We start from the raw sequence: 18,946 nt of genomic DNA on the forward strand, positions 1-18,946 counted from the left end.
GTTTAACCTGATAATTTATAATTCTACAATTCTTAATATTAAATAGGTTAATAATGTAATCAAATTATCCATCTCTCAAGATCATATTGCTTACCTTCGAGCTACATTTTTGAAATAGCCCGCACAAAGACACCTTCGCAGTACTTCATGTTTAGGTCCTTCAAAGGTCTCTCTTGGGAAATCACTTTGCTGTGGAGAGAATTTATTTAAAGTGGTATATCTCACAGAACAATTTGATTTAATCTTTTATTTTCAAAACTCCACATTTCTAAAAACTTCCATTTCTGACCAATAGCATGAGAGGGGCCAGATTTACCCTTCTGTCCAAAAAGCGAGCAAAATATATGAAATAATGACTTCCAAAACACTTAATATCAAGAAATAAAATTGTGATCTCTGATGAGTAAATGAAGTAAGAAATAAATGAAGTGAGTTGAACACCTGCCTCAGCTTAATCAACCTTGAGAAATTCCAGACCGAAGCACAAGGGAAGGAAAAATCCAAGTATAAGTCACAGACTTTCCTGAGTTAAAGAAACAGATCTGAAAGTCCCAGAAGACCAAGGTGGCTAGAGTTCACCAGTCAGAGTTCAGGAGAGAAGAGAATTTCAGAGATCTACAGAAGATCCTCTTCAAGTGTTCTGCTAATTACTGATTATCATGCAAATGTGAGGAAACTACTCAAAATCAGGAAAAGAACCTCTGGAAAAGGTAAGAGAAAATAAGTGCTTGGTACTCACAAAGGGTTAGGAATTGTGCCTGTTCCTATAAGGCATGCTAGAATATCTCATAATATACATGGCTTTGCAGAGAACTCAGAAGAGTCTTGCCTCCGTGATGGAGAATAAGTAGTCCTAAACTGAACACAGCTTTGATATAGTCTAGTAAATCTTATAAGCCAGACCCAAGGATCAAGCAGTTTCCCAATTAACTGAGATACGAAAATATCCAGCACCCAGCAAGGTGAAATTCACATTTGGCATCCATTCAAAAATAATCAGGCATGCAAAGAAGCAAGAAAATACAATCCACAGGGACAAAATTCAATTATAATTAACTAAGAACTGACACAGATGTTAATTATATATATATTCATAATTATTCATGAATTATAATTGGATTATATATGTTCGAAAAGTTAAGTGAAGATACAGAAAATTGAAAAAAAAAAAAGACTCAAATCCAACAACTGGGGGAGGCTCATCCTGGGAGATACAATGATGATGGATACGAAAGAGTATGTGGAATTTAGGAGGTGACAGATTTGTTACCTTGATCATGGTGATGGTTTCACAGGTAAAAATAGATGTCAAAACCCACCAATTGTACACTTCAAATATTTGCAGTGTATTGTATGTCAATTACATCAGTAAAGCTATTTCTAAAAAATCCCCAATTATGCAGGAAAAAAGTTCTTTTACTAACACTAGGAATCTTTCATAGGTTCAAGATAGCTATACACAGTAGCAAGTAGAAAAGTGCTGTAGAGTAGAACAGGTGGAAAAAGTAATTGTACATCAATGAAAATTCAATATGAAATGTTAAAATGTTACTCAAGAAGAAAACCATAAAATCCATCACCTGTTTAAGCTTCCTGATTAGTTCTCGAAGTTGAGCTTCCACACGAAATGCAGAAAACAAGCACCTCCAATGAATCCAATGTTTTTGGCACCATGAAGCTGGAGCTCCACTGCAAAACAAAAACACTAGTATCTAAAAAATATCTTTTCTGAGAGAGTCTAACATTCTCATTTCTATTACAAAACTAGAAACGCGTAACTGTTAGCTCTTAAATAAGTTCAATTAATGAAAAATTACTTTTAAGAAATTTAAAAAGAACAATGTAGGAGCCTGAGTAAATTTAAAAGAATTTGTAAATACATACATTTATACACACACACACACACTTAAACAACTGTCCAATCATTTTCTACTCTAAGCTACCTATATAAAACCAAAATTTTACAAGGTCATTTTCAGGAAAATGTTCTGGGAGAGAACAAAGATAACTAATATAATAAATGCCTACTAAATCACCTGACATATACAAATCTCACTAATGTTCACAAAAACACCTTGTCGTTATCATCCCCACTGAATCTTACTATCTAAAGTCACATAATCATAATTTGAGCCATATTTCAAACAGACACTTTCTAGTACGTAAGACTATCTCGCATACCTTGATTTGCATTGTTCAAAGATGACAGCTAAAGTTGCAAAGTCATTAAATCCTCCAGCTTTAGCTGCCAATTCTCTATGTCTTAGTTCTGCTTCCTTCTGATACTCTGGATCAACTGAAATGACAAATGGAGAAGTAATTTAATTCTACTTTACATCAAGTACCTACCTACATTTACCGTTTATTCCAGCCTATTAAAGTCTGTCTCATTCTCTGTGGTGAAATAAGGTGGAACCATATTAACTTCTGGGGGAGAGGGGATATTAATTATCTCCACAACTCTTTTTTATTTAACCGTACTTCAGAATTTATTAGAATTGCAACACAATTTTTCACAGTTCATATGCCTTTAAAAAATTATTTGGATTTTCACAGTTTCTTATTACAAGCTTTTTATGCTCACAGTAAAAATAAAAATTATGTAATAAAAGTTCAGTATTACCCACTTTGTCACATTACTCATAATCAGGCTAAAAAGTGTTAAAATTTTCTATGTGTGTCTGTATGTATGTACATATGTATATGGTGTGTCATTTTTACATGTTCTGAAACTTTATTTATTTAAACCAGTTCCATGTCAGTACATACAGAATTATTCTCAGAAATAGCTGCACTGTATTCCCCAAGGGATATAAGGAACATAAAACAATTTAACCAGTCCCTATTTATCCAATTTGTAATTATGAGCAATTAGACAGGTGCCCTGTATGCAGAGCCAAACTACTATTTTTTTTTAAATTAAATATCATGTACAGGGCCTCCCTGGTGGTGCAAGGGGTTAAGCACCACACTATGAAGCAATCCGCAGCCTCTGCAGCACGAGTTTGATCCCCTGCCGGCCAGGGAGCAACCCACATGGCGAAGCAGACCTCTCCTGTCTTGCCCACTGCTCCCCTCAGCAGTGTATTTCAGTCAGTCTGCCTGTTCTGCTCCCTATTCTGTCTCTGGTGAATCCCCTCACCCCCCTGAATCTCTGGCCTGCACCCCAGCTCTCGCATGCATAAATAAATAAATCTTTAAAATAAATAAATAAATATCAAGTATAACCTGCATACATAAAACCACACAGGACTAAGTGTGTAAATCAATGAATGCTCACATACATAATATATCAAAGTACCCAACACCCAGGTCAACAAAAAGTCTATGTGTATGTACACACACACACACACAACCAGCATCACAGCATCTCTACTTCCAATTACTACCCATTCCCCTCCATAAGAACAACTATACCCTGACTTCTAACTCCAGAGCAGTTTTTGCCTTATCTCTAAATTTTGTACAGATGGAATCATACAGTGTCTGGTTTCATTTGCCCAACATTGTTTTTGAGATTTCTCTGTTATTGACTTTCACCTGACTGATGGGCTTGTTTCTTTGCCCAAGTTCATCACGTACCATTTCACCCAACTTAAAATTTCAGAGTCCTAAGATTTTCAAAACTTCCTACCTATTTCAAAGCTTCCTTTCAAAGCAACTACTATTCCTTTAATAAACACTTGAGCGCTAGATACAACAGATGCACCATGTTCCCTGATTCCAGGGGACAGCACTTACATATACCACATTGTGACTCAAAGCGGCAGCTCCTGGTATTAAGAAAAAGTGATCTGTTAATGAAAACACTCATGAAGGTAAAAAGTCTTCCATTCCAGGCTTTACACAGCTTCCACCTATGTTACCTAGGTAACAATTGAAGGAAGCAGATAGAGGCAAAAGATGAATGATTTATACAAAGGAACCTATTAAGGTGAAGAAGATACAATGCCCATCTCTTGAACACTCAAGGATACTGATTTTTAAGCCCAGACATCTAATTTCAAATGACTAATCACTACTGTTCAATGGTATTGGGCTAAAAGTAAACCTGTACAGGAGTACCCATCCTGGCTCCCAACAATAGGAGACAAATCTACCTATTAGCTAGGAACTTCTGGATCCCTGAATTGTGTTCTCTGTTTTAGAAATAAAGAGTTCCAGATGCCTCAATCCCCTAGGCCAGGAAGCTTTTTTTTTTTTTTGAAGATTTATTTATTTATTGATACAAGCACTGGGTACAGTCAGAAGCGCGGGAGGGTGAGAGAATTCAACAGAGCCAGAGCGGAGAACAGAACAGGCAGGCCGACGAAGTACACTGCTGAGGGGAGCAGCAGGCGGCAGGAGAGGTCTGCATGCCATGTGGGACCCTCGCCCGGTGGCCGGGGATCGAACTGGTGCTGCAGAGGCTGCTGGCAGCTTCGCAACCCAGCGCTCAACAGCTGCGCCACCGGGGAGGCCCTAGGCCAGGAAGCTTTAGAGAAGCTTCTTACTATAGTTTAGTTTTTCCTTTCTCTGCCTCCAGTTAAACCTAGAAATCTTCAATTTGGCTGTAATACCTACTATAATTATTTATACTGTTGGCTTACCATCTCTTATTAAAATGTCAGAAGAACTAGGTGGATTACAATTTTATTTTATTTTTTTAAAGACCTATTTATTTATGTATATAGGAACTGGGGTATAGGCCAGAGGTGTGGGGTATGAGAGGATTCACCAGAGACAGAGTGGGGAGCAGAACAGGCATATTGACTGAAATACACTGCTGAGGGGAGCAGCAGGCAAGACAGGAGAGGTCTGCTGCACCATGTAGGTCACCTCCCTGGCTGGGGATGGAACTTGTGCTGCAACAGTTGCAAACAGCTTTATAGTGCTGATGCTAAACACCTTGCACCATTAGGGAGGTTCAGGCCATATTTTCTGAAGATTAACTCTGCATGGTTAGTGTTAGATATCTGTTACAGAGAGTGCTTACCAGCTCACACTTTTAAAATGTAGAGAGCACACTGGTTCTCTTGCTGTCCTTCCCATGCTGCTACCTTCTCTCTTTGTCTCTCTCCCATTATATTGAAAGTCAGCAGAAAAGACAACATAATTGTGCTTCTTTTCTCTACTTCTTCCCTTAAAAATAAACCTAATTAACTGAAATTGAAACTGGCAGAAGTCCCACAGTAAATTCAGAGTATGTACGGGAAAGTCTAAAACTGTATCACAGTGTCTATAATCTCAGCAAGTTTATACTCTGACTAAACAGTTTGATTATCCATCTTTAATTTTTTTTCCAGTAGATTTCTCATTTTCATTATCTTTTCCTGGATGAGATTCTATCATCAGTTTTAACTCATGCAAATAGTTAAAACTATTGAGACAATAGCGGCCTCCCAGGTGGCACAGGTATTTGAGCGCAGTGCTGTAGAGCTGTCCACAGTGGTCCGATCCCAGCCAGCCAGGGAGATACCCACATGGCGTGGCAGACCTCTCCTGTCACCCACTGCCAGCCTCAGCAGTGTATTTCGGTCAGTCTGCCTGTTCTATTCCCCGCTCTGTCTCTGGTGAATCCTCTCACCCTTGCGCACATCTGGCCTGTACCCCAGTTCTTGTATAAATAAATAAATCTTAAGAAAAAAAGAAAACAGAATAGCAAAGACTCCAAGCAAGGCCGTATCAGCTGAACTCTTTTTGGGATGGTAGCTCAATATCTATCTTTATAGTATCAATTAGAAAACAAAACTATTGGGCCTCCCTGGTGGTGCAAGGAGTTAAGACACAACCTATGAAGCTGCCTGCATCCACTGCAGCACGAGTTCTGGCCAGCCAGGGAGCTACTCACATGGCGCAGCAGACCTCTCCTGACTTGCCCGCTGCTCACCTCAGCAGTGTACGTTAGTCAATCTGCCTGTTCTGTTCCCCACTCTGTCTCTGGTGAATCCTCTCACCCCCCTGCATCTCTGGCCTATACCCCAGTTCTTGTATGCATAAATAAATAAATCTTAAAAAAAAAAACTATTATAAAGAAAGAGTTCAATAACAGTAATACTAGTGCTCAAAACTGAAGCAGAGGAATGAGGCTAATAGATGTGATATACACAAAAAATACCCTTTATTTCTAAATATATCAGTTAAAATATTTAAAATAGAAATTTTAGAACCAACCCGATGATTTTATTTAAATTTGGTCCATTTTAAGGCAATGTTCTTTTTTTCTTTTTAAGATTTATTTATTTTTATACAAGAGCTGGGGTACAGGCCAGAGGCGCAGGAGGGTGAGAGGATTCACCAGAGGAGACAGGAGAGGTCTGCTGCGCCACGGGAGTCTCGCCGGATGGCCGGGATTGAACCCGCGCTGCAGAGGCTGCGGACAGCTTCACAGCGTTGTGCTCAGTGCTGAGCCACTGGGAAGGCCCGGCAATGTTCTTTATTACTTGAACAATATTTAGGAGCCCCCATCACTCTCTGACTTGTAAAGCAGATAATCTATGTTAGCATATAAGTTTTGGAAACAGCCCAAATGCCCAAAAATAGATGACTGGATCAAGAAGATGTGGTACATATATACCATGGAATATTACTCAGCATTCAAAAAAGATAAACACACGCAATTTGCAGCAACATGGATGGCACTGGAAGGGATCATGCTCAGCGAAATAAGCCAGAAAGAAAAAGAAAAATACCGGATGGTCTCACTCATAGCAGGAATCTAGAAAACTTAAATAAGGGACCAGGAAAATGAATAACTATAAGAAAGTAAAAATCAAAATCAACAAAAATCTATGAACCAGAGACACTTTTGGGGGGGTGGGTGGTGGGAGGGGAGGGACTGGGGTCAAAATGGGGGGGTTGCAATTGTATGGGGAATATAAAAATAAAATTTATTATTATTAAAAAAAATTAATGTATTAAAAAAAATCTATGCTAGCATATATATTGTGTACAGTTTACTACCTTAAGAGATTACTGAAGTGTTGATAGACTCATTATGTTTAAATCTTTATTCAATAATGTATCAGAGAATACTAGCCAGTTTTACCAATTAGTATATAATAAACTAAATTAGTTGCTGTATAATGACTAAGACCCAAGTCAGAAAGGACTGTATAACATATGAAGTTTATGTATATACTCAGAAGACAAACAGGGTGTAACAAGATCTCAGCAAATGACATATTCAAAAACTAGTGCTGTACTTGTAGCAACTTTTAAGTTCTCAACAGAGGTTTAAAAATTTAAGCCTATGCAGGAATCTAGAAAACTTAAATAAGGGACCAGGAAAATGAATAACTATAAGAAAGTGAAAATCAAAATCAACAAAAAACTATGAACCAGAGACACTTTTAGGGGCGCGGGGGCGGGAGGGGAGGGATTGGGGTCAGAATGGGGGGGGCTGCAATTGTATGGGGAATATAACAATAAAATTTATTATAAAAAAAAAATAAATCATCACAGAGAGGTTAAAAAAAAAAAAGATGTAATCTAGCTTGAAGATCCAGCTTGGGAAAAAAATAAATAAATAAATAAATAAAAACTTCAGGAAGAAAAAAAAAAAAATTTAAGCCTATGTCTGCTAAGTGAAACAAGTCAGAAGAAGAAAGACAACACCGGATGATCTTATTCATGTGGAATACAGAGAAACAAAAAAAAGAGGAACTAATAAAACCAAACTAAAACAAATCCTAGAAATATGACTACAGAGTTGAAGTTTCTAGAGAAGGAGGAAGGGTGGGATGAGAACAAAGACAGGAGGGGGCTGAGTATTCTGTGGTGAAAGACTATAGGTGATTTGGTGGTGGGTACTGGTGTGATGACATGCATCTTGGGAGGTGTGAAGCTAGCCCCTGAATCATATACAGTGTTGTATCACTGTTAACTCAATTAAAATAAATAAATAAATGAATGAAATAAAAATTAAGCCTATGTCATTATTATACAACAACAGCATCTGAAAAATATGAAAAAGAAACTGATTACAGTTGTTTACTCTAGGACTTGGCTCAGGGGGCATGTTTAAGAAAAGGTGGCACAGGAGTTGAGCGCTGGGCTGCGAAGCTGCCCGCAGCCTCTGCAGCGCCGGTTCAATCCCCGGCCACCCGAGAGGGTCCCACATGGCTCGGAGACCTCTCCTGCTGTGCCCGCTGCTCCCCTCAGCAGTGTATTTCATCAGTCTGCCTGTTCTGCTCCCAGCTCTGGCTCTGGTGAATTCTCTCACCCTCCCACGCTTCTGACTCTACCTAGGGCTTGTATAAATAAATAAATCTTAAAAAAATAAAAAAAGAAAAGAAAAGGAATATTATTGCTGCACCTCCCCCTGCAGTGACCTTTAGGGCTAACCGGCCCTAGGTCCGGCTGGGCAACCAGCGCGCAGGGGGAGAACAGCAAAACCCTACCTGCTGCACCTCTCCCCGCAGTGATCTTTAGGAATGGCTTTCGCCACGGTCCCTAGATCCGGCTGGGCCCAGCGCGCGGGGAGAGAACAGCCTGAAGCAGAGGAAGTGCAGCGGAAGTTCCCTGAAAAGGCAGAAGCTTATCAATAGATAACGACCACCAAGAACCACTACAAAAATGCTAAAAATCCTAGAACTACAAACTTTAATCCCTTATCTGTCTTTCTAAACTTCCTCCTTTCTTCTATAATGGTCATTGCTTGTTATGTAGATCACCTCCCTGATAGTGATAGACTGAGCCAGCGAGCAAGCTAATTTCTTTGATATTCATTCCTGTGCTTTTAGAAAACATATATATACTAGTCACAAACTTAAAGAAAATTACACTCAGATTTTCACTCTTGAAGTGTGTCTGTTTGTCATTTCTTTCGCCGACTCCCTGACCACCCTGCACGCTTCTCTCAACCCTGAGGTGGCCTCATCGTCTACTGCTGTGCTGGTCTGCGGCAATTATGGTTTATTTTTAAACTACGCTTTTCAATTTAAATTATACTTAACTCCTTTTGTCGTATTTGAACTTTTAACTAGTTATATACATATATTGGGAATGACAATGTGAGGGGTTACGCAAAACCTCTCTACCTAATGAAAAGAATCAATTTTATATATTGCATTTTATTAGAAAAAAAGTAAAATTAGGGATAATTATGATTATTGCAATAGTAAACAGATCTGGATACAACATTTATAGCCTACAAAGAGATGTAGCCAGTGAGAAAGCACACATTTTATTTTTATTCTTGCCTATAGGTATATACTATCTACTCATAAGCACCTTGGAAAAACAGTTTTGAACCCACTAGAAGAAAGCAAAGCTGATATGTGACAAACTATAAATTTAAAAACATGGTAATTTCAGAACAATTCTCTAAGGGTACATGGACCAAACTATCTTTTTTTTCCATTCTAGAAAAAAAAGAAGTTAATATATTACTAATACATTAAAACAGGGCAAAGGTTCAACATACTATCTTCCCTTACCAGTGAAAGGCAATAAACTCTCAGATAGGAAAATTATATACTTTTTATTTCAAACAAGTTAAAGTTAATAATAAATGTGAAAATTGTTTATCCTCAGTTTCAAGTCCCATGGGGCTACTAGGTATATGGTAAACTTTCAAAAAAAACAAACAAACACTCAATGAGGGCCTCCCTGGTGGCGCAGGGGCTAAAGAAACAGTGCTATCAAGCTATGCCCAGCCACTGCAGCAGGAGTTCGATCCCCGGGGGCCAGGGAGCTAAACCACATGGTGCATCAGACTTCTCCTGTCTCACCTGCTGCTCTCCTCAGCAGTGTATGCAGTGTATTTCAGTAGATCTGCCTGTTCTGCTCTCCACTTTCTCCAGTGAATCTTCTCATCCCCGGCACTTCTGGCCAATACCCCAGTTATTATATCCATAAATAAATTTATGAAAAATAAATCTTTAAAAAAACAAAAAAAGAAATCATCATACTCAAGGTTATCTAGATTTTTTACTGTGTTATCTTTTAGGCATTGAACAGCCATTTCTTTGAGCCCCATTTGTTCAAAACTGGACAGAGTCACTTCTTTTACTTTGTCCTGGCTCTTCCACAATATTTTAGCTATTCTGTGTCATTTCCCTTTCTATATGAACTTTAGAATTAGTGTGTTTCTATTCTCCAAGTAACTTGCTGGGACTTTAATTGGGATTGCCTTGAATCCGCAGATCAATTTGGGAAGATCTGGCATCTTGACAGTATTGAATCTTCTATCCTGTACAGAATCTTTCTCCATTTATTTAGATCACCCGTAATTCATTGCGTGTTTTTTTTTAAGATTTATATATTTATGCATACAAGAACTGGGGTGTAAGCCAGAAGTGCAGGGGGGTGAGAAGATCCACCAGAGAGAGTGAAGAGCCGAACAGGCAGATCTACTGAAATACACTGCCAAGGGGAGCAGTAGGTGAGACAGGAAAGGTCTGCTGCACCATGTGAGTAAGCTGCCTGGCTGGGGATCCAACTCATGAGGCAGTGCTGGCCAGTTGCTGGTGATAGCTTGATAGCACTGAGACTTTAACCCCTTTAATCCCTGCACCACCAGGGAGGCCTGATGATGACTTTTCTGATGCAATACCAAAAGAATGACCCATGAAAGAAATAAACTTGACTTTATTAAAACTAAAAACTGTTCTATGAAAGACAATGTCAAAAGAATGAGAAGACACATCATAGACAGGGAGAAAATGTTTGCAAAAACATATCTGATAAAGAATTGTTATCCAAATACACAAAGAACTTCTTAAAACTCAACAATAAGTAAACAATACAATAAAAAAAGACCTGACAAACACTTCATTGAAAAAGATATGAGAGAAGAAAGGAAGAGGGAAGACTACAAATGGCAGGTAAGCATATGAAAAGACATTAAAACATCAAGTCATCAGGGAACTACAAAATAAAAAAACAATGAAATGCCAATGTACTCCTATGAAAATGGTCCAAAACAGTGACAACACCAAAATCTGAGGAGGATGTGGAAAATGAGGAATTCTCAGATTAATGGAAGGAATGTAAAACCTGCAGACATTCTGGAAGATATTTTTACCGTACTATTCAGCAGTAAGCAGAAAACCTACATCCACACAAAAATATCTGCTCACGGACTTTCATGGCAGCTGTACTCATAATTGCCAAAACTTGAAAGTAACCAATATGACTGTCAATGGGTGAGTGGATAAACAAATTCCATTCAGTAGATAATTAAGCATTAGGAAAAAAAGAACTATCATGTCACAAAAATATATGGAAGAACCTTAAGTGCATATTGCTAAGTTAAAGACACTAATATGAAAAGTCTACAATACTGTATGATTCCACATTCTGGGAAAAGCAAAACTATGGTAATAATAAACAGATAAGATAATAAACAGATCAGGGGGCTTGAGGGAAGGGATACAGAAGTTGATATGTAGAGACACGGGTCACTACAGATTTCTAAAATCCCACAGAATATACAACACAAAGAGTGACCCTTTCAGCTAATAACAGTAATATATCAATGTTGGCTCACTGATAGCAAGAAATGTACCATAGTAGTGAAAGCTGTTAATAATATGGAAAACAGTATATATCCGCAGAGGGTTGAGGAGATATGAGCCCCTCTGTACTTTCCCCTCAATTTTTCCACAAACCTAAAACTATTCTAAAAATAAAGCCTAATGAAGCAAATTGCAGAGCGGACTCAACAGATTATGGTGGAGGACTCAGGGTACCTGGTGGTAGGTGTGGCGCAGTTAGCCTACATCTGCAGAGGTATGATCTCTGAATCATATACAGAGTTGCAAATCCATGTTACCTCAATTAAAAGAAGAAAGTCTATTAATTAAAACAAAAACTGATTAATAAATGTATTACCAGGTCTAATGAAGACATTTTCCACAGACAACATTGCTGCTATTGGAAGTAGTAGATCTTCACAATCCAGAGAAGCTGCCTTTATTACTGCACATGTAAGATGTGGAGGGAGAGGAAATTCCACCATAGACAAACCCAATCTGGTTACATGGCCACTCCTTAATATAAAAAAAAATTTTTTAAGTCTTTCCTACTTTGAAAGAGTACAAATGAAACATTCATTATTCAGAATAAATTAGATATAATTTATATTATCTGAATCACCTTCACAAATTCAGTTCAATTTAAGAAACAAGACACACTGTGTTTGTTGATAAGAGAAACATAGGGGTGATAAATTCCTTGCTATGAAGGGCCAATACCTTCAAAAAATTAACAATGAGCTAGAATAAATTAGTAAGATAAAAATACAAAATGCTCAGAAGCATGGAGATGTCCTTGAAGAAATGAGAGAATAATAATTACCAAATCTTTCTCCCTTCTATAATCATGAAAACAAGGACTCTGGCTCTCTTATTACTTTTAAGAACATAGAGTAATGTTTGGCATTGAAACAGTTTTCAGAAATTACTTGTTAAACAATACTAATAATAAATAAAAGTAGCTTTATATTACAATTTTTAAATTAAGAATAGTGATAAAGAAAGACTAAGCACAACTCCTAACTTCAAGTAAAATAATCTATGCAATTCAAACAAATTATTTTCTACTGATTAAAAAAAGTGTTAAGAATCCTGTTTAAAATATAGTCAATCTCTGTTGTGGTGGGGAGCTTTCTCTGGTTGCTTTTTAAGTTTTTACCTGTCAATAGCATCACACTGGTAAAGTTGTTTAAGAGCTTCCAAAATAAGCCTCTCATTTGGGGGATCCAAATAGGGAAACCTGTATGTTTAAAGGAAATATAAATGAGATTCCATTTTCTGAACATAAACTTTACAGAGGCTTTTAAATTTCTTTAAAAGGTTTTACTTCTATTTTTCAAGTCCTTTTATTTTTTTTTAAACACTCTGTAACTATGTTCAGCATTCAGCAAGAAGAAATTATTTTTTTCTCAAACACTTTTCTATTTAATTAAAAATAAACCTAGGAGACTCTCACCATTCCTACTTATCTTAATCCTACCCCATCCTCCAAAGCCAGTATCAAGTTTACTCTGTTCTATAGTCCACAGTACATTTTTATAAAATAGTGAAAATAAAAGTGGTCAAAAATTAGAAGTTATTTAATAGTACCTCAAAATTGTTTTAGATAAAAGGTTAAGTATACTCATTTTGTCATATTTATTTTAAATATGTGTGTGTACTTTTTTTTCTCTTGAGCAGCTGAAAATAGTGGTAAACACAATGCCAATTCATTCCTAAGATAATTCAGCCTTCAGTCCCTGAAAAAAGGGTACAGCTTACATAACCACAATATTATTGATGAACATAAAGACTATTAACAGTAATATTCTCAAAGGATAGCAGAATAGCATATAGCCAACCATGAAAATACATATTTAAATAGGAACAATAACTACTTAAATTTATCTGCACTGGATTATTTTTTCCACCATAAATATCAAAATGCCAAATCAAATCACATATTCTAGTTTCTCACCTTGAAAAAGGTCCAAAAATGAACAAAAGGATCAATAGTTTACACAAAAACCCATTCCTATTTAAAAATAACAAAAAATTTGTAGACATTGCTAAAGTCAGCCTTCCTACAACTTCTTCCAACAAGTCCTGATATCTTTAAGAGCAAGAATCTCAAGTACATTCCATAAAAGGCCAGACAGTAACAATTTTGGGTTTTTCAGACCATGTGATCTATCACACAACTCTGCTGTTGCAGCAAAAGCAGTCATACATAAATGAAGGGGTGTGACTGTGTTCCAATAAAATTTTAAGTACAAAAAAATGGCCAGTAAGTCTAGACCATAGTTTGTGACTCTGAGTCTAGAGCAGTACCAAAACAGTCAGCTTCCTCTTCTATGTGAAAGTCCTACCTTGATTATACAAACTACCAATTCTGGCAAGCCTTCCTTTTATTATTTGGCTTCTAAAAGATCTAATTATACCTAATTATCGTCTTTCAGAAAAACTCTATTTTGTGAAGCTCCTCAAAAAAGGTGATATTGAAAACTGATCTCCAAATGCTGAGTGACAAACACAGAACTAGAATTCCTAGTCATGTAGACATAGCAGTCTAGCAATATAACCAAAGTCTATGCCGGTAGAATTTTAAAATCCAAACACGTATTAAGTTTGTGGTGATCTGGTAATTTCTGATCTTTTCCAAATGAATTTCCATAAAGTGCAACCAAAACACAGTATACTTATATAAGACACATCTTAATGTATCTTTTCAGACTTTTACCTTTTCACATTTTACCTTGTTGATTTTTGCCCACAGGTCTGACCTGTTGAGATCATTCTAAATTTTGGTTTTAACCAGTATCATTCGATATCAGTATCAAAACACTCTCTAGATTCTGATAATCATGACTTTGCTTTTATTAAATATTTTTACTGAATAATAAAGTGAAGTTCAGCACACTATCAATAAAACCTCCATCTAGGCTCCACTAAGCAATTAATCAATACTTTCTGGATTTGGCTACTTGGCATTTACACTCTATTCTGCAGTATTACCATCTCAAATCAAAAGTATCAAAAAAAAATCAAAGCTATCAAAAGTAATTCTGTCAAATATTGTGTTGAAAACGAGACATCAAGTTATCATTAATAAATTCTTGTGGAGATCCCATTATATGGATGGTCCTGACCAAACTGAAACGGAAATTTTCTGTAATGACATTCTTTGTGAACCATTTTGATTCATGCTAATTATTATAAATCACCATTGAATTCTGTCAAACCATTTCCTAATAAACAACACCAGAAATTCCTAGGAACCAATGTTAAAGCTTACTAGGCAGCTGTCACCACAATCCATCCTTTTTCCTGAATGGGAAAATCAAGACATTCAACTTCCCCATAATTTTCTGATAACCTGTTGAGTCTAATTTCTCGCAGGTGACCCATAATACCTAATATTAATTCCGACTACTATTAAAGTCATTATGTATCTTTCACTACAAATAAACAGTGGTCATTTTAGTGATACCAATAGACATTAGTACAAGGTACCTCATTAAGCCACAGTTAAAATATGAGCAAGGGATCAAATCCCAGTAAAGCTATGTAGAAAAATCTTTTATTTGAGTTTAATTGAACTTTGAAAAGAAGTTAGCATCAACTTTCCAGGGATGTCTGAATAAAATACTTCAAAAGAATTTCTGAAGCATAACCTAGCTGCACCCAAATAAATTTTCCTTTCTTCCAAGTTGTCTACATACCTTATGACATCGTGTATGGCAAGGCACTTTAAGGTCAGAACTACAGATGTCAAACTAGTTCTCTTAATCTCAGGGATCACATGGTCAGGCATACACTGGTTCCAAAAATCTTTACTATAGATCCGAAAGCATTTTCCTGAGGAAGTTCTGCCAGCTCGGCCACTTCGCTGTAACGCCTCACTCCTTTAGGAGAAAAAAAAAAATCAAAGTCCTCAAAATGTTTTCTGAAGTAATTAACTTCCTACTCCTAGAGACTATCTAATCAACTGTTCTGTTGGGTGGGTGAGGGGACAGGGGACGGGGACTTGACAGAGAAACTTACTTTGAAATTGGAACCACCTCCAGGATGTCCAACCCTAATCTCGGGTTATGATTTAACTGTTTCACAAAACCACCATCTACCACGTATCTAGGGAAAATGAAAACAAGTTAAGTTTCTAAAAAAATAAGGAAAGACTTGTTAATTTTTAACCACTTTAAGTTCTCCTTTTCTACCACACTACCCACTACACAATAACTTCACTTGGAAGTCAAGAAATTAGAACTTTCATACATTGCTGGTTGAAATATAAAATGGTGGCACACAGTTTGGTGGTTCCAAAAAAGTCAAACACAAAATGACCCAGAAATTACATTCCTAAGTATATACCCAAAAGAACTAAAAACAAGTACTCAAATATAGATGGATGAATGTCCATAGTAGCATTATTCATACAAGTAAAACCATGTAAATGTCCATCATGAAGGGATGAATGGATGGACAAATTATGATATTTACACATAGTAGAATATTATTAAACCATAAAAAGGAATGACGTACTGATCCATACTACAAAGAGGACAAACCTCAAAAAATCATGTTAAGTGAGAGAAACTAGACATAAACATCACATGGTATGAGTCTATATATTTATAAAATATCTCAAATAAGATGGTCAAAGAAACAGAAAGCAGGCTGGTAGTTGCCAAGGGCTGGGATGGAAGAGGGAATGTAAAGTAACTGCTTAAAGTGCTTGGGGTCTTATCTTGGTATGATAAAAATGTTTTAGAACTAGACAGAGGTGGAGATTGCACACCATTGTAAATGTAATAAATAGCATATAGTTGTTCCCTTTTTTTTTTTAAAGATTTATTTAAACATACAAGAACTGGGGTACAGACCAGATGTGTGGGGGCTGAGAGGATTCACCAGAGACAGAGTAGGGAACAGAACAGGCAGACTAACTGAAATACACTGCTGAGGGGAGGAGCAGGCGAGACAGGAGAGGTCTGCTGCACCATGTGGGTTGCTCCCTGGCCACGGATTGAACTTGGGGCTGCAGTGGCTGCGGACAGCTTCATACATTGCGTCTTAACCCCTTGCACCACCAGGGGGTCCTGTTCCCTTTTTTAAAAAGATTTATTTTATTTATGCATGCAAGACCTGGGGTGTAGGTCAGAGGTGCAGGGGGTGAGAGGATTCACCAGAGACAGAGTTGGGAGCAGAACAGGCAGACTGACTGAAATACACTGCTGAGGGAAGCAGTGGGTGAGACAGGAGAGGTCTGCTGCACCATGTGGGTAGCTCCCTGGCTGGGACTGAACTCTGCTTCAGTGGCTGCTGACCCTAGATAGTGCTGAGACTTAACGCCTTGGGCCAGCAGGGAGGCCAGTAGTTCACTTTTAATTGTTATGTAAATTTTGTACTTTATGTAAATTATGTAAATTTTACTTCTAAAGTAACAAACCTGAAAGTTAGCTTTAACCATTTGAGAGGTTACCAAGTAACAAGTTCAGAACCTAATTTCAGCTACCATTTTATAATACCATTTTAAGCCAATTAAAAAATTAAGTCAGGTAAAAACTAAGTTAGAAATAGCAGTAAATATTATTCTCTAGGGGAACGTTCTGAAACATGCCATTTAATGACTTTTGCCTTTGCTGAAAACAGAAAATTACAAAGGTTAACTTACTTAGGAGAGTTGTTCCCCTAAACTCATAGTGAAACTATTATTTTTAAAGTAAAAGAGAAAAGCAGAAGAAATTAAACTTCCTCTCAGATCTAGCAGATCACTTTACCCAGAAAAAATAAATAGGATTTTTGGGACTCATGCCCCCCCTTCCTGTGGCAGGGAGACAGACTTTAGCTAAGGATAATAAATGTAAAAAACAAATATCTAAATTAAAGAATGTAGCTTAACGGTTTAAAAAAACTTCACATCAGCTATCAGACTAGACTGAAAATTTCCAAATGTTTCACTACTAAATTTACTCAAAATTTTGATGGCATTTTGATTACACTAAAAAATAAAAGCTCTAGAGCATAGCTCATTTTCACAATGAATTAAAAAGGTAAAAAGTGGTAAACAATATCGCCAGGTAAACACTTAAGATATATAAAACTTACTCAACCAAAGTGGAGCTACTAGAGCATATCTTATCAGTGCAGGTATATGCTGCTAACAGGAATACAGAAAAACAGGTTTGGCTTCTTTTCAAATGAAAGTCATGAAGTATTATGCATATTCTTTAATTTGGGAAGAGAAAGCTACAAGTTGTCAAGTACAATTTATAAGTATGAACAGGAATACTATGTGTACCCCCTACACCATTTTCTGTTTTCAACAATCAATAATAAAAAATGACAGTTGACGACAAGTAGACAAGAAGGCAATTAGTGAAGGGCACAGAAAAGCAAACTCAGTAATGTTTTATGATAGCTTCCTTGGCTTTAAGAAAAATTTGAAAGTTGTGCTACCTGATTCCATCTATTGTCAAAGATGTTGCAGAAATATTGGTGGATATGACACATTTTCTAATTCCAGGTGGAGGTGGCAAAAATATTCGCCTCTGTTGATCTGAAATATATATAAAGAGAAAATACTAATTTACAATGTGCATTTGTCAAACTCAAGTTTTGAAGAACTCAGTTCTTTTCATTATAAATTATATTCTCTTCAAAAATTATTTTTTTCTTCACCTTCTACTTAAAAGATTTTGAGATCCATGGAATCAGATTATTATTGCTAACATAAGCCCTAATAGAGTCTTTTAAATCTAGATCATAAATATCTCCTTTGATAATATTTAAGACCTGTGGGTCTGTTCTCCATCAAAAAGCACATATGTACACAGATACACACAATTTCAAACAATTTTAGGGTGTTCAGTAACTCTGAAACCCATCCACAGACTCTAGATTGAGGGAGTGTATGCCCAATTCGTGACTACCACATTCATTTTCCATTACCCAACACATTCTGAAGGTTAGGCCCCAGCAGCAATGCTTGTAATATGACATCTTGCCCCTCTGGCCTTAGTTTATGGCACCAAGGATAAACATCTCACCCAAGCTGGGTCAATTTGATACTCCAATCAATTTGGGATAAAATCCAAGAAATGATAAAACTGATTAGGTTAATTTCTTGCAAAGAGGAAAAATAAACTGTAAACCACAGGAAAATGACTAACATATATGGAGTGAAAGTTCATCTAAAGAGAGAAAATAAAGACTAATCTAGGAGAATTATAAGAGAACTTACTTCACAGTTCCTGGAATTTCCTACGTTTTAGGAGGCCTAGCTGTAACATAAGAAGAAAGATGGATTTGGCCAGACTTGCTCTCTTGCCAGGTTAAGCACAGAGTAAAACAAGAGAGTTAAGAATGTCTATAAGGATATGATTACAGTGTGAGTGAGAGGAGATATGTGAAGGATGCTTTAGGACAGGTCTCTTGTATTCCAAAAATTGAATTAGAAACAACAGAGTGAGTTGGCAGAACCAGAAAGAAATCAGCAGAAAGATGTT

General features: G+C 36.9%; 1 protein-coding gene across 1 annotated transcript in view; it reads right to left on the bottom strand.

The window, feature by feature from the left end:
- DHX40 (DEAH-box helicase 40) overlaps nucleotides 1–18,946 on the bottom strand; it is a gene marked incomplete at both ends in the record, with an annotated part of 36,741 nt that overhangs the window by 4,723 nt on the left and 13,072 nt on the right. Inside the window, 8 exons of the mRNA XM_084237952.1 lie at nucleotides 95–189; nucleotides 1,581–1,689; nucleotides 2,182–2,296; nucleotides 11,818–11,975; nucleotides 12,619–12,699; nucleotides 15,161–15,343; nucleotides 15,483–15,569; nucleotides 17,898–17,997. Coding sequence (XP_084094078.1) covers nucleotides 95–189; nucleotides 1,581–1,689; nucleotides 2,182–2,296; nucleotides 11,818–11,975; nucleotides 12,619–12,699; nucleotides 15,161–15,343; nucleotides 15,483–15,569; nucleotides 17,898–17,997 — 928 coding nt within the window. The remainder of the gene's footprint in view (nucleotides 1–94; nucleotides 190–1,580; nucleotides 1,690–2,181; nucleotides 2,297–11,817; nucleotides 11,976–12,618; nucleotides 12,700–15,160; nucleotides 15,344–15,482; nucleotides 15,570–17,897; nucleotides 17,998–18,946) is intronic.

The sequence above is a fragment of the Talpa europaea genome, assembly GCF_964194135.1.
Source record: "Talpa europaea genome assembly, chromosome: 7".
NCBI lineage: Eukaryota > Metazoa > Chordata > Mammalia > Eulipotyphla > Talpidae > Talpa > Talpa europaea.